This window comes from Acipenser ruthenus, chromosome 8, assembly GCF_902713425.1.
Source record: "Acipenser ruthenus chromosome 8, fAciRut3.2 maternal haplotype, whole genome shotgun sequence".
Classification (NCBI taxonomy): domain Eukaryota; kingdom Metazoa; phylum Chordata; class Actinopteri; order Acipenseriformes; family Acipenseridae; genus Acipenser; species Acipenser ruthenus.
In genome coordinates this window covers 25,036,478-25,053,828 of record NC_081196.1, presented here as the reverse complement: position 1 = coordinate 25,053,828, position 17,351 = coordinate 25,036,478, and the positions used below count along the sequence as shown (strand labels likewise).

At 39.9% G+C, this 17,351-nt stretch overlaps 1 protein-coding gene across 1 annotated transcript in view; it reads left to right on the top strand.

Moving 5' to 3' along the window:
* pwp2h (PWP2 small subunit processome component) overlaps positions 1-17,351 on the top strand; it is a 104,728-nt gene that overhangs the window by 62,011 nt on the left and 25,366 nt on the right. Inside the window, exons 14-16 of the mRNA XM_034010878.3 lie at positions 11,902-12,082; positions 12,322-12,469; positions 13,381-13,489. Of these exons, the coding sequence (XP_033866769.3) occupies positions 11,902-12,082; positions 12,322-12,469; positions 13,381-13,489 (438 nt within the window). The remainder of the gene's footprint in view (positions 1-11,901; positions 12,083-12,321; positions 12,470-13,380; positions 13,490-17,351) is intronic.

Genomic DNA, 17,351 nt, shown 5'->3' with positions numbered 1-17,351 from the left:
AGAGGTGTTGAGGAGGGAGGAGATGAAGGGGAGTAATTCTTTACAATGGCAGCATTATAATAACATTATAACACTTATGCAGGCATATCACTTTTTAGAAATTATTTTACTTCAAACCCTCATCAATGCTAACGTCTTTATCTAGCACATATATACATCAGAACACTTTTCAATCACGTCATATACAGTATCTTCCCCAGTTTCAGGCACGGGTGTATAGCGCTGTTTTATATGCATTATTATCTGTGAAGTATAGGTATAATAAATAAATAGGTAGTTTTTGACCAGCACCAATCCTGACATGGCTTCCTTACAACTTGCAACACCAACAAATAAATAAATAAATAAATAAAACTCCTCATTTTATTCTCTGTAGATATACAGGCATCCGTTTTTCACTCACAGCTGTATATATACAGATGACCCGGTCTGTCAAGTGAAAATCAAAACTGCAGACAACTTTACTCTATTGTCAACTTATTTATTAACTGAAGCACGTTAAAAGGATGTGTTAAACTTTGCAGATGCACATATAAGTACCTGCACGCTATTCTTACGGGTGACAAGTTTGGACTCGTTTGCGCTTCACGTGGAAATCGCGGGATAAGCAGCTGGGTGGTTAACAACATGTTGTTTTTTTTTTACTATTAGGCAACGTTTAGCCGAATAGACAGTTCATCGTATGTTAATATTCAGCTGTTACCAGAATCGTATAGTGCAGTAGCAGTATAGAAATGACTTTAACTTAATGCAAGTGTTGCGCTTTTGATGTTCACAAATTTTAGCGCGTGACTTCCGCTGGTGATAAACTGTGTTTTAGTAGTAATCCTGTAACAAACCAGTTTCTAGTCAGGTAACACCCTCTAGCGGTTAACAAAACTGCATATCGCATTGACTTGTTTTTACCATTCCATCTTTCGGTATTTTCATAGCAAACTGTGGCTACCACTGTAGATTTATTATTTATTTATTTATTTATTTATTTATTTATTTATTTCTTAGCAGACGCCCTTATCCAGGGCGACTTACAGTCGTAAACAAAAATACATTTCAAGAATCACAGTACAAGTATTAATACAATTAAGAGCAAGATAAATACAATGATTAGCTCTCACATAATCTGTATAATTGTCCTATTATGGCAAAAGTTTTTTTTTTTTTTATATAAAAATCTGTGCAATACACTTTTTATACGCTGCATTTTCTACGGTTTATTTATTTATTTATTTATTGCATTACATAGCGCTTTTTATACAAAAGTATCGCAAAGCACTGTACCGTACATAGCAGAAAAGACCAAACCACAATACATTTGTATAGCATGTCACACATACAACTGCCACAATCAGACCATTTAAAGAACAGTATACGCATAATACAAAAGCAGCAATTTTGAAGTTACATTAAAACCCTAAGATAAGAAAGCCATTTTGACATGAAAACTTGTAATTTAACAGCAAAATCTTGAAATCAATTCTGTACTGCACAGGGAGTCAGTGTAAAGAGGCCAAGACAGGGGTAATATGTTCACTTTTCCTGGTTTTAGTCAGAATTCTAGCGGCGATATTCTGAACAAGCTGCAAGCGGGATACCACACGTTTTGGGACACCAGAAAAAAAGGGCATTACAATAACCAATTCTAGATGAAACAAAGACATGCATTAGTCTCTCGGCATCAAATATGGAAATAATTGGTCTTAGTTTGGCTGTATTTCTCAAATGGTAAAAAAGATACTTTAGTAACTTCCCTAAGAGTCTCAAATGATATCATGATCAAAGATGACCCCCAAATTCTTAATTTCTAGTTTGTTTTGATGAGAGACTGCAAGGGTTGAGCTCTGTAGTCCCATGTTTCCTTTTAGTTGGTTCTGTGAGCCCACTAGCATAACCTCTGTTTTATCTGAATTCAGCATTAGAAAATTGTGACAGCCAATGCTTGATGTCCATAAGGAAAGTAGCTAATAACACCCAGGCAGAAGAAATCCATGGCTTTAGGGACATATATAGCTGAGTATCATCAGCATAGCAATGGAAGTTCATTCCGTGTCTGTGGATAATGTCACCTAACGGTAGCATGAAAACAGCAAGGGACCTAGAATGGAACCCTGTGGAACACCACAGAAAACTTCCGATAATGCCGATTTTACCTCCAATAGAGATTAACTGAAACCTATCAAAAGATAAGATTTGAACCAGGATAGGATAACGTCAGACTGTGCTTTCAAGTCGATTCAGTAGGATGGTATTAAAGGCAGCACTTGGAAGAATTAAAACTGATGGAAATCCCACGTCAGAGCTTATCAGCAGATCATTCACAACTCTGACAAGAGCTGTGCAGCACAAAAACCAGATTGAAACTTCTCAAATATAGCATTAAGAGTTAGAAATGTTTGTAATTGAATTACAACAGCTCTCTGGAACCTTATCTAAGAATGGTAGGTTGGAGATTGGCCTTTTGTTATTGAGGACTTTACCACAGCTACCTTAACCCTTTGCGGTCCTATGTCGGACCGGGTCCGACATTACAATTTTCCCTTTCTGGTCCAATGTTGGACCCTGACCGACATCATCAAAAAGACATAAAGCACAGGTCTCTAGTCGTTTTTATCCGGAAAAAAGCTGAGAAAACCATTCAATGGCCGAGTTAGACCGATAGGAGTCGAGAGAAGCCGAGTAAAACAAAAAAAAGAAATCACAGAGATAACATGGCCATAAACAAACAAGATAGCTGCTTCCGCATCCAGCGCTCAAAGAATATTTGCAGAGCTTTTTGAGATGTTATAGGAATAAAATAATGACTTGGATCGCATTATTGAGGAGTTTGGTGATAAAAGGAGTGATCAGGAGATGATTTATCAGGGTGCACATCTAATGAAGAAGTATGTGAAAAATACAGCGAACAAGGGATGGTGCGGGGCTGGAGAGGCAGTACTGAGTGTCCTGTTGATATGCAGGGCCTTTTAAACCTGTTTTACTGTGAAAAAAAATACTTTTAAACTGCGCATCTAAAATAAACTGCGCGTGTGAAAATAAATTGGACCTGACTCGCCTGAGACGCGCTGAATAAATGGACCGCTAACGGTTAAGTGCTGAGGGAACTATACCGGATGTAAGTGAATCGTTTATAATTTTGAAAACGTGGGTATTAATAACACCAAGAACATCTTTTAATAGTTTTGTAGGAATAGGATCGAGAGAGCATATGCAGTAGCTCTCATATGTTGAACCAGCTCTGTCAGTACATGCAAGGTAATCAAAGAAAAAATCCCCATAGTAGCCTTGATAGGTGTAGTTGGTCAAATTGTGCTGGAGTCCTCCTTTAGAAGGTGTCTCTGGAATCTCATTTGTGATGTCTAGTATTTTTTATTTTTAAAGCAATGTAAGAAGTCATTGCAGCTGTGAGAGGAGCCAATGTCAAGGGTAGGTCTATTGGGGGAAAGATTAATTAATTTATCTAGGGTAGCAAAAAGAAATCCTAGGATTATTTTTATTTCATTGAAACTTCAAAGATGAATAACCTTCAACAGTTTCCTGTTTGATTCTAAGTTCACTATGGAAAACAGCAGCAAGTCCACCTCCTCGGCGACTAGAGCGAGCTTTCTGGAATAAAGAATAGTTAGGTGGAGAAGCCTCAATCAGGGAAACATTGTCATTCGGTCCAAGCCAAGTTTCAGTAAGAGAGATTATCAATGTAATCCTGAATAAAATCACTAATTAATGGAGCCTTATTAGATAGAGACCTGACATTAAATAAACCTAAGGTGTAAATTGGTCCAATCAAGAGCATGTGATTGAGCAGGGGTAATAGGAATTGGACGAAGGTTACTGTAGCATACACCTTTGTGTTTACTCAGCGGGTAGCGGGAATGGCAATTTTACATGCCTCTTTAGATTCCCTCACCTCCCCAGTTCCTAGTTTAAGTACCTTGCTAGGTGGTGTCTGATGTTATCAGCTAGCCTGCTTGTCCCCTACCTATTTAGGTGCAGTCCATCTTCCCTATAATACCTATTTATTTTCCAAAAGCAATCCCAGTTGGTTATAAATCCCAGCCCTTTTTGCACACACCAACCAGCCAGCCAAGTATTTAAGGCCCTAATTCTACTGAATACTTCATCCCCACCACCACTACCAGGTAGTAGACCTGAGAGAATAGTTCTGCCTCCTAACTTTTTCAGCTGTCTTGTTAAGGATTCCAGAATCTGATTCCCTTTCAAGTAGGGCATATTAACCATTACAAAATGGGTGTTCCCCTTTAAGACACCCGATCCCTGAAAACTTTATACCTTTAAAACTTTGACACTCGTCAGATGAGGGTGACGTAGTGCTGCTCCGCCCCTGCGAGCATAAAACCACTACTCACCCTGACAGTATCGTCATTTTCCTTTTCAGCCTAACCTGAGTAACGTCAGAGTTGAGAAGTATATCCTCCTGAATATTTTCACGCTACATTTGCTTAATTACGCTACATTAGTAAGACCTCACCTAGAATATTGTGTTCAGTTCTGGTCACCTCGTTACAAAAAGGATATTGCTGCTCTAGAAAGAGTGCAAAGAAGAGCAACCAGAATTATCCCTGGTTTAAAAGGCATGTCGTATGCAGACAGGCTAAAAGAATTGAATCTATTCAGTCTTGAACAAAGAAGACTACTCGGCTATCTGATTCAAACATTCAAAATTCTAAAAGGTATAGACAATGTCGACCCAGGGGACTTCCTTGACCTGAAAAGAGAAACAAGGACCAGGGGTCACAAATGGAGATTAGATAAAGGGGCATTCAGAACAGAAAATAGGAGGCACTTTTTTACACAGAGAATTGTGAGGGTCTGGAACCAACTCCCCAGTAATGACACCATGGGATCCTTCAAGAAGCTGCTTGATGAGATTCTGGGATCAATACGCTACTAACAACCAAACGAGCAAGATGGGCTGAATGGCCTCCTCTTGTTTGTAAACTTTCTTATGTTCTTAAATATTTACAGAATCGCTAAAAAATGTTGTATTATTTCTAGCAGAGTTTCTTTTTTTTCTGTATTTCAGCTAGTGCTGGCTAAGTCCCACTGCGGCCTTGTGTGCCATGGGAAGCCTGCGGCTCTATTGCCGTCCTTCCTGGGATCTTGGCGCACCAAGTCACTGACATGTTCAGCTGAATTCTGTTAAGAATATTATTGTTAATTTTACAGTATTGTTTACTGTGTGTTTTGCTTTGCGTTGGCTATCGGTTGTATTATATACTGAGTTTAGCCAATGGCTGACTTGCAGGTGGGCATCCCTGCTAACGTGCCACTAGCAGTAACTGCAATTATCGCCCCCGTTCTCACTTCTGAGTTCAAGGTTACTGCTTCGGTGCCGAGTGTAACCGAGACGGTACAGAGTGTTGGTTCTGAGTGCCAGTTCCAAGCACATAAAGTGTTAATACTCCACTTTGTGGTCTGTACACTGTTGTGAACACAGCACTATTACCATGTCTGGGTTGCCTAAACTGCTTTCAAATGACGGACATGATAAATGCACGGTCTGTCTGGGTCCCCAGCATGCACATAGGGCCTTGACTGATGTCACTGTGATTTGTGTGCTCCCTTCACCAAGCGTATGCTGGATAATCGGGTAGCACGTCACTCAAAGTAGCATTCCTCCACGTCTGTGCGGTGTTCAGCATCACCAATGAGTGAGGCTGGACCCTCCTCCTGGGGCTGTGTGCCATGAGGGGGGAGGAGCAGCACTAGAAAGAGTAGAGCTGAGAAACCTGGTTCCTCATTCTCTTCCTAATTTTAAATACCTCTATTATGTCACCTCTGGCTCTCCTCCTTTCTAGGCTATACAGATTCAGCTCTTTGTCTTTCTTCATATGACATACCCTTCAATCCTAGAATTAATCGTGTTGCTCTCCTCTGTACTCTCTCCAATGCCTCAATGTTTTTCTTATTATATGGGGACCAGAATTGGACACACTCTTCTAGGTGTGGTCATACCGGTGCATTGCATACTTTTAATATTATTTCTCTTGATTTGAATTCAACTATCTTGGCTGTATAACCTAACATTCTGTTTGCCTTTTTTATAGCTTCTCCACACCTAGTTGGCTAGATTCATCCACTACTACCCCATAGTCCTTTTCATACATAGCCTCCTCTATTTCGATACTATCCCTTTGAAACTGTTCTCTCTGTTTCTTTCCATTGTTTTCAAACATAATCATTTGAAAAAAGCACTCTTCCCATGGCTTACACCCCAGTGGTCAACGACAAAGCATTACATCGCAGCCAGCTAATGAAATTCAACATTACATTTAGTTTGCTTTTTCGGAGCAGCCAGCAGCGAATCAAATCGCACTATATTTAATTTGCCTTCAGTTCAGGCTTCCATCTTCCAGATCCACGTTACATGATCGCTCAAAATAAACATAAGAACATAAGTACATAAGAAAGTTTACAAACGAGAGGAGGCCATTCAGCCCATCTTGCTTGTTTGGTTCTTAGTAGCTTATTGATCCCAGAATCTCATCAAGGAGCTTCTTGAAGGATCCCAGGGTGTCAGCTTCAACAACATTACTGGGGAGTTGGTTCCAGACCCTCACAATTCTCTGTGTAAAAAAGTGCCTCCTAATTTGTTCTGAATGCCCCTTTATCTAATCTCCATTTGTGACCCCTGGTCCTTATTTCTTTTTTCAGGTCAAAAAAGTCTGTACCTTTTAGGATTTTAATGTTTGAATCAGATCACCGCGTAGTCTTCTTTGTTCAAGACTGAATAGATTCAATTCTTTTAGCCTGTCTGCATACGACATGCCTTTTAAACCGGGGATAATTCTGGTTGCTCTTCTTTGCATAACTTAATAAGTTAATAACAGGTGCTGTTATTAACTTAAGTTATGTACACAGAAAACAAGCTGTAAAAATGTGTGGCAAGTGAAGTGCTTTGTTAATAAACAGAGGTTTGCTAGTTATATTCCTGGATATTATGAGTTGACATTTTACAATGGACTTGAGAAAACAGCAATGTCATTTAACGATTCGTAATTTAATTAAGTGATTCATTTTCATTGTTATATCCAAAAGAAGTTTGTAGAAGCTGCACGTGTTGAATTTGTAGTAGTAGTCCTAGTATTATTATTATTATTATTATTATTATTATTATTATTATTATTATTATTATTATTATTATTATTTATTATTATTATTATTACCACCAAATGGGTATTTACCTCCTAAAGACCCAGAAACCTGAATAAAATATATCCAAGCATAAAGGGACTACGCTCACAGATCTCAGCGCCATTTTTCCTTCAAGACTGACCTGACAGGAGAGCCTGGTATCAGATAAGTACTTGTTGCTTATAACCTGTAATTTTTTGCAAATTATTGTTTTACATAATTTATGCAATAGTACATTAACACTGTAATAGTTTTTCCTAATTACATGTATATTGTTCACTACAGCTGCCTGCTTGTTGTGTCCCGCAGTGACCTTCTGCACCACATGAAGCCAGCGGCTTGAGTCACTCCTTCCCAGGGATCAAGCAACATAAGTCGGCTGACTTTGTGCTCTCCCCCCAGACTGCATAGCTCTGGCTGGAGTTAAATTAAATTCTCATTTTAAATTATGATACATTTGTTTTGTGAACTGTAATTGTGTTATTACTGTTTTCTGTGGAGAAATATTTTTTATACAGACGTGCTCAAATTTGTTGGTACCCCTCCACAAAAAACGAAGAATGCACAATTTTCTCTGAAATAACTTGAAACTGACAAAAGTAATTGGCATCCACCATTGTTTATTCCATATTTAATAGAAATCAGACTTTGCTTTTGATTTTTTATTCAACATAATATTGTAAATAATAAAACGAATGAAAATGGCATGGACAAAAATGATGGGACCGCTAACCTAATATTTTGTTGCACAACCTTTAGAGTCACAGGCCCTCATCAGAACAGCTGGATGAGCTGCGGCTGGTTAACAAGATCCTGCTCCAATTATCAAAACTGAACAGGCAGGCTCTAGGCAGGAACCGGCTGCACTGAAAGGGCGCCATCTGGAGTAGTGGTGTCAGTTTACCATCGACATCTGGGTGCTTACTACCGTTCAAACTGGCTACTCTCTGCAATTCAAGCACGATCCCCCTCCCTTTTGGGGCAAGACGTCGTGGTGGTGTCTCAGGTGTTAACAGCTCTGCTGCAAAAACGGGCTATTCGCATGATAGACCCCCTCCAGTTGGAGGAACGGTTCTACTCCAGCTACTTCCTAGTTCCCAAGCAGTATGGTGGCCTCAGACCAGTCCACGACCTCGGAGAGGTCAACCTGTATCTGAACCGAAGGAGGTTCAAAATGTTGATGATGCATCAGCTGTTGCAGTCAATCAGGCCAGGCGACTGGTTCACCATGGTGGACCTCAAAGATGCCTATTGCCACATCCCCATAAAACCAGCGCACAGGAAGTACCAGCGATTTGCCTTTCAGGGAACAGCATATGATTTCTGTGTCTTGCCGTTTGGCCTCTCTAGCTCCCTGTGCCTTTTCGAAGTGCATGGGCGCTATCCTGGCATCATTAAGACTCAAGGCATCAGAGTGCTCAGTCTCCAGCACAGAGGCCCACACGGAACTTGTCACCGGCCACCTTCGCTTGGGCCTTACGGTGAATCATGCGAAGAGCCAGCTCATGCCTTCTCAGACAGCCTCCTATCTAGGAGTGTGCTTGGACTCCAGGTCCATGCTGTCCACTCTGTCGGACGGCAGTGTGCAGAGAATAGACCCTTCCTTTGGGTGTCGTGCGAATTTGCCCTCTGCAGGCCTGATTCAACAACAGGGTTTTTCAGCCTGCATTGAACCGCGACTGCTTATTGACAGTGTCTTGGTGGAAACAGCCTGCCCATCTACGCCTTGGCGTAGTGCTGGGCAGTGTCACCAGAAGAGAGGTTGTCACCATGGGCGCATCCAGCCTGGGCTGGGGGCGCTGTGTGGAATGGCAGGGGTGCGCAATGTGTGTGGCACCCCCCCTTGGCAGGGTCTCCACATCAGTGTTTTAGAGCTGCACGCAGTTTATCTAGCCTTACAGATTTTTTTGCAGGAGGTTCGAGGGAGACATGTGTTTGTCCGTACAGACAACACGACAGTGGTGGCTTTCATCAACCACCAGGGCCGGCCTCAGGTTGCCCAGTCTCCATCGTGTGGGCTGCGAGCTTTTGCCCTGGGCGCATGAGAAACTCCTCTCACCTACGGGTAGTACACCTGCCTGGGTAGACAAACTGGGCGACGGATCTCCTCTCATGGAGAGTTCCCAGCATCTCAGAGTGGAGGCTTCCAATAATAAACACTATTAAAACAATAATCATAATAAAAATAATAACAACCTTCTCAGAGCATTGTTGCTTGTGTAGCCTCTCCCAAATCAGCACCAATCTTCTGTTGATACTAGCAAGTCCAGTAAAGATTGTGAACAGCATTTTCACAGCAGCAGTGTGGAGCAGTGGTTAGTGCTCTGGACTCTTGACCAGAGGGTTGTGGGTTCAATCCCCAGTGGGGGACACTGCTGTTGTACCCTTGAGTAAGGTACTTTACCTAGATTGCTCCAGTAAAAACCCAACTGTATAAATGGGGAATTGTATGTAAAAATAATATGATATCTGTATAATGTGAAATAATGTATAATGTGATATCTTGTAACAATTGTAAGTCGCCCTGGATAAGGGCGTCTGCTAAGAAATAAATAATAATAATAATAATATCCCAAATCAAAAAGTTTGACAATTCGATTGTCCAGCTTCAATGCGGCATATCTGGGTATCCATCGGTGCAACTTTTTTTGCTGCAGTCACAGCAGACCACCTGCTATCTTGTGAATTATTACTGTGAGACTGGATATGATGTAAACTAAATGTTGAATTCCCAACAAAAAAAGCTGTTTTATCTGCAAGTCTGTGAAACTGAAGCAGAACATGACCTATTGAAGCCAGATTAAGTCTTTCTTACAGTCCGCTTTAAATTTTCGTGTTCATTTTTTTTCATAATTAGGGCAGCAGTGTGGAGTAGTGGTTAGGGCTCTGGACTCCTGACCGGAGGGTCATGGGTTCATTCCCCAGTGGGGGACACTGCTGCTGTACCCTTGAACAAGGTACTTCACCTAGATTGCTCCAGTAAAAACCCAACTGTATAAATGGGTAATTGCATGTAAAAATAATGTGATATCTGTATAATGTATAATGTGATATCTTGTAACAATTGTAAGTCGCCCTGGATAAGGGCATCTGCTAAGAAATTAATAATAATAATAATAATAATAATAATAATAATAATATGGATTTCAGTGCTTTCCTTTCGGCTTCCTGGTGGAGTTGGTTGCTCAGTTGTATTTGCCATGTCGAGGAACGAGTCTTACCAACAGCACTTCATGTAGTCTCAGATTCTGACTGTACAACAAATATGACGTGCGGGGGGGGAAGTTCAGATGAGTTCAATTACGCCGTTATTGGAGGGGGGAGTTTTGTTTTAAAAAATGGGTTTGTAAATTTGTGTTTTCAGCTTTTTGGCACATTGTCCCGTTTTCCTGTGATCTCTACTGGCCCCGAGCCGTGGTTAATGTCGAACCCTGATCTCACAGTGGTGCTTAGTTTGCATACCTGTTAGAATTTATTCAAATCCTGTTGCTTTATTGAAATACTTTAATTTTCAGATTTAGCCGTGCACCAGTGCAAATATGCTCTGAAGTTTTTTGTATTAAGAACAGAAGAAGAACATAAGAAAGTTTACAAACGAGAGGAGGCCATTCAGCCCATCTTGCTCGTTTGATTGTTAGTAGCGTATTGATCCCAAAATCTCATCAAGCAGCTTCTTGAAGGATCCCATGGTGTCAGCTTCAACAACATTACTGGGGAGTTGGTTCCAGACCCTCACAATTCTCTGTGTAAAAAAGTGCCTCCTATTTTCTGTTCTGAATGCCCCTTTCTGAATGCCCCTTGTCTCTACCCATTTGTGACCCCTGGTCCTTGTTTCTTTTTTCAGGTCAAAAAAGTCGCCTGGGTCGGCATTGTCTATACCTTTTAGGATTTTGAATGTTTGAATCAGATCGCCGCGTAGTCTTCTTTGTTCAAGACTGAATAGATTCAATTCTTTTAGCCTGTCTGCATACAACATGCCTTTTAAACCCGGGATAATTCTGGTTGCTCTTCTTTGCACTCTTTCTAGAGCAGCAATATCATTTTTGTAACGAGGTGACCAGAACTGAACATAATATTCTAGGTGAGGTCTTACTAATGCATTATAAAGTTTTAACATTACTTCCCTTGATTTAAATTCAACACTTCTCACAATATATCCGAGCATCTTGTTGGCCTTTTTTATAGCTTCCCCACATTGTCTAGATGAAGACATTTCTGAGTCAACATAAACTCCTAGGTCTTTTTCATAGTTCCCTTCTTCAATTTCAGTATCTCCCATATGATATTTGTGCAGTTTATAGGGTCCTAGATGTTGTTCCTTTCGTTCTCTTGATGTTGGTTTTGGTCATCTAAATTTTGAAGTGGCTCAAATTTGTTGGATGTTTGGATTTCTGGTGGTTGTGCTTGACGAAGTTTCTTTTTTTCCCTGCTTCTGCCAATCTGAACCCAGCTGTTTCGACCCTCTTCCATCTCCCTGGTGGCTGTCCATCTGCTAGGGGTGCAGACTTCCATGAATTGTGGGTGTGCCAGCCCCTCATGCTCCTGTTGCTGTCTCATTTCCTGCAGCTCCTTTTCAAGCACACTTACTAGTATAAACAAGTCCTGGATTTTGCAGCACTTTACAGCAGTTTAAATGAAGGCAACACATTGCATTTGCTTTTTTTTAAAAAAGGATATACTGTTCTGAGAAATTACAGGTACAGTTAATTTTTGATAAATGTAAGCAGTAAATATTTTTTAATTATCTTGTAGCTTTGGCAGTGACATACCGTGCTGATGGGAAGGAGCTCGCTGTGGCCACACTTGATGGAGAGATCTCGTTCTGGGACCCCCAGAATGCAGTGCAAACAGGCTCCATAGTCGGAAGGCATGACCTGCAAATGGGCAGGAAGGAAGTAGACAAAATCACTGCTAAGCAGGCAGCCAAGGGAAAGTAAGTTAACTTGTGATGTGTGTTTTCTTTAGTTATTTTCCCTATTATCTCCATCCTCCGAAGAAATCTGTTAAAAGGTTCCCAGAAAAAATAAAAAAATAGGCATTATTATTTCAAGTAGAAATCTTTTTTTTTTTTTTTTTTTGGTAAATGTAGCTGGAATGAAAAAACAAATTACTTATTGTTTGGAAAAGTTGATATTAGTGTCACAAAATAACTATGTGTTTTGTTTGGGTCAGGTCCTTCACATCTTTGTGTTATTCAGCTGATGGACAGTCTATCCTGGCAGGTGGTCAGTCAAAGTTTGTCTGTATTTACAATGTTAGAGAACAGATTCTCATGAAGAAATTTGAAATTTCCTGCAATCATTCTTTGGATGCAATGGAGGTGAGTTTTAGAGATACTAAAAATGTTTCTCTCTCTCTCTCTCTCTCTCTCTCTCTCTCTCTCTCTCTCTCTCTCTACATTTGAACTGTAAAAATCTAATATTTTATAGACTGAGATATTGATTTCTTATTTGCAGGTTTTTTTTATAAACACTGCAGCCTTAATGTAAGTGACCCTGACATGTGACGCAATATGAAATAATAATATGGTTGCCACATTGAGGTCATGAGTAATGATAGAAACAGCACACAAATATTTTCTTCATATTCCATACATAGTTGTATCATATGATTCCATTATGAGTGTTTTCTAGTAGAAATTAACCAATTCACTGCAGCCTTGTTTTAATCACTGGCCATATCCATGATAAGAACATAAGAAAGTTTACAATAGAGAGGAGGCCATTCAGCCCATCTTGCTCGTTTGGTTGTTAGTAGCTTATTGATCCCAGAATCTCATCAAGCAGCTTCTTGAAGGACCCCAGGGTGTCAGCTTCAACAACATTACTGGGGAGTTGGTTCCAGACCCTCACAATTCTCTGTGTAAAAAAGTGCCTCCTATTTTCTGTATTGTTTGATTAGTAGATTACATTTTGATAAGTGATTGTAGCTAACAAACAATCTATAAACATTACTGGTACCTGTTTTTCACTTCCATTAGCTACGTAGGTCTCACATTTACAGTTTTAAAACATGATACCTGGTACAGCTTTAGGTTAAAGAAAGTTTTCAATGCCTATGCCTTACTGTTAGGAAATATTTTGCCTATGATTTCCTTGGTTTGATCATGTAAAGTTAAACAGTTTACAGGAACATTAGTTTAGTCTTTGGTCATATAATGGTAGACTACTGGTTTTGAGATGCTGTCTTTTAAATTGTTGTCACATATGTTTTAACTTCTTTGTGTTGTAGGAGTACCTGGACCGGAGAAAGATGACAGAGTTTGGAAGTTTGGCTCTCATTGATGAAGGTGCAGGTGATGGGGATGCAGTAACTCTTAGTCTTCCAGGGGTGAGGAAAGGTAAGAAGCTCCACACACATACACTGAGGAACTATATTTCTCAGGGGTTTACAGTGTATTTATATGGTGAGTGTGTATTTCAGCATTAACAAATTAGATATGCAAGTTGGTTCTGATCAGTTTTTTATCAATTCATTCAGCTGTTTTTAACGTCCAATCTGTTTTGAAAAACCAAAATGAAAGTTTTAAAACTGAAAAACCAAACTGCATTTTTTTTTTTAGGGGTGGGCACCAATGTCGATATTTTGATATGATATCGATAATAATTTCCATATTGCGATTATCATGGGATTTAAAAAGACATACTTTTTATTGCAAATACTGCTTAAAATACAAACGCAGTATAATCAAGTTTATTTTATATTACGATACAACAAACCCTATGCATACCAATCACTCATCATTGTTAGTCTGGTAGGCAAGCACCATACAGTGACAAGAAGGCTGTACTGGTGACGTCAGACCCGGAAGAAACACACAGTGAAGTGAATTGCGCTGTTGCGCGGTTTAATAATGAACAAAATAAAAAGGTTTTAAACAAAAACAGCACTTGCGGCCAAAATAAATAGACAAACAAAACAGACTAACACTTAACCCTTTGCGGTCCATTGTCGGACTGGGTCTGACATTGCAATTATTCCTCACAGGTCCTTTGTCGGACTGGGTCCGACATCATTATAGCAACGCAATAAACAGGTGTCTAGTTGTTTTTTCTCCGGAAAAAGCCGAGAAAACCATTCAGTTGCCGAGTGGGAGCGACAGGAGCCGAGACAAGTCGAAAAAAAAAAAAAAAAAAAAAAGGCGTATCTCATGAATAGTCATACATGGTATCTGGTATCAGATAACTGGGCGGGTTGTAAGTAAACAAGTTGGCTGACTGAATCAGCGCAGAAAACACAGACATTTGCAGAGCTTTTTTGAGATGTTATAGTAATAAAATAATGACTTGGATCGCATTATTGAGGAGTTTGGTGATAAAACGAGTGATCAGGAGATGATCGATCGGTATGTACGACTATTATTATTATTTATTTCTTACATAGGTGAAAGCGATAGCGAACGAAAGGGTGGGGCGGGGCTGGAGATGCCTAGTGAGTGCTTTGTTGATATGCAGGGCCATTTAAACCCGTTTGACTGTGGAAAAAAATACTTTTAAACAGCGCGTCTAAAATTAACTGCGCGTGTGAAAATTAATTAGACCTGACGTACCTGACGCGCGATTAATAAATGGACCGCAAAGGGTTAAAGGAATAGTACACTAGCAGGCAAACGAACACAATGAGTCAAAACAAATAACAATTATTCTTTTAGTTTACTTTACTCTCCTTCTGTCTTCCGTTCTCTACTCACCAAACACCCAACCCTGAGTGAGTGAAACATACATCTATATATACAGTGCCTTGCAAAAGTATTCAGACCCCTGACCAATTCTCTCATATTACTGAATTATCAATGGTACATTGAAATTTGGTTCTGTTTGATATTTTATTTTAAAACACTGAAACTCAAAATCAATTATTGTAAGGTGACATTGGTTTTATGTTGGGAAAAATTTTTAAGAAAAATAAAAAACTGAAATATCTTGCTTGCATAAGTATTCAACACCTGTGCCGTGGAAGCTCCCAGTTTACACCGATGAAAGAAATTGCCCTAACGAGGACACAATTACCTTACCATTGGCCTCCACCTGTGACCCATTAAAGTTGCTGTCACATTTTCTGGATAAAAACCCCACTGTTGAAGGATCATTGGTTAGGCTGTGAATCTGAAGGAAAATGAAGACCAAAGAGCATTCTGCAGAAGTTAGAGATAAAGTAATACAAATGCATAGATTAGGGAAAGGGTACAAAATAATATCCAAGTTTTTGGATATCCCAGTGAGCACAGTTGGATCAATAATCAGGAAGTGGAAGCTGCATCACACCACCCAGGCACTGCCAAGAAAAGGCCGTCCCTCAAAACTCAAACAAGAAGGAGACTTGTGAGAGAAGCCACAGAGAGGCCAACAATCACTTTGAAGGAGCTACAGAGTTCAGTGGCTGGGAGTGGAGTAATGGTGCACCAGTCAACCATATCAAGAGCTCTGCATAACACTGGCCTGTATGGGAGGGTGGCAAGAAAGAAGCCGTTACTCAAAAAGTACCATCTGAAAGCACGTCTGGAGTTTGCCAGAAAGCATGAGAGTGACCCAGCTGCAATGTGGGAAAAGGTTTTGTGGTCAGATGAGACCAAGATAGAGCTTTTTGGCCAAAACTCAAAGCGCTATGTGTGGCGCAAACCTAACACTGCCCATGCCTCAAGACACACCATCCCTACAGTGAAGTATGGTGGTGGTGGCAGCATCATGCTGTGGGGATGCTTCTCATCAGCAGGGACTGGGCATCTTGCTAAAATTGAAGGAAGAATGGATGGAGCAAAATACAGGGAAATACTGCAAGAGAACCTGCTTCAGTCTGCTAAAAAACTGAAGCTTAGGAGGAAATTCACCTTTCAGCAGGACAATGATCCCAAGCACAAGGCCAAAGCAACATTGGAGTGGCTCAAGAACAAAAAGGTGAATGTCCTACAGTGGCCCAGTCAAAGTCCTGATCTCAATCCCATTGAGAATCTGTGGCACTATTTGAAAATTGCGGTCCACAAGCGTCGTCCAACCAACCTGAACAACCTGGAGCAAATCTGCCAAGAAGAATGGGCCAAAATCACTCCGACACTGTGTGCAAGCTGGTACATACTTACCCCAAAAGACTTAAAGCTGTTATTGCAGCGAAAGGTGGCTCTACCAAATATTAATGTGTGGGGGTTGAATATTTATGCAAGCAAGATATTTCATTTTTTTATTTTTCTTAAAAATATTTCCCAACATAAAACCAATGTCACCTTACAAAAATTGATTTTGAGTTTCAGTGTTTTAAAATAAAATATCAAACAGAACCAAATTTCAATGTACCATTTGTAATTCAGTAATATGAGAGAATTGGTCAGGGGTCTGAATACTTCTGCAAGGCATTGTATGTATGTATGTATGTGTATATATATATATATATATATATATATATATATATATATATATATATATATATACTGTTGTGCCGGGATTCAATTACTAATTCATTATTCACTTGAATCCCAGCACGTGAACTTATTTGTGCAACCCCGTGCTCACATACTAGTAAAGACTTTAAATGCACGTGAAGTGCAATCCCTGTGCCTAAATACAATTATACATTTTAAACACTTGTGCTCATTACCCACATTATATCCCGTGTACCAACTACAATACACCAACATTAACACACCACACGCAGGAGGTCCAGAAGCATTTAAACTAGAAAGGAAGGGGGGAGAAAACAAACAGAAGGGAGACCACATCAAAACACGGGCAACAACTCAGGAAAGACAACTATTAAATGTATTTATCTTAATACTAGAAGTCTCAGAAAGAAAATGTTAGAACTTGAAGCTACTGCACTAACAAGTAACTACGATGTGATAGGTGTTACAGAAACTTGGTTGTCTGAGAGTGATGGAGATGAATATAATATTAGTTGGTACACACTATATAGGAAAGACAGGCAGGACAGAAGAGGCGGAGGGGTAGCGCTATACATAAGAAATAGTTTTGAAGCCCAGGTGTTAAATCTGGACAAAGAAAACAATGCAGAATCAATATGGGTCAGAATAATGGACACAAATTCAAAGGGCATAATAATAGGAGCATGCTATAGACAGCCAAATTCAGACGCTGAGCAAAATAATCTGTTATACAATTACATTCAAAATGCATGTAGAAAAGGAGAAGCCATACTAATGGGGGATTTCAACTTCCCCCATATAAAATGCGAAAACCCGATGGGGGGCACGA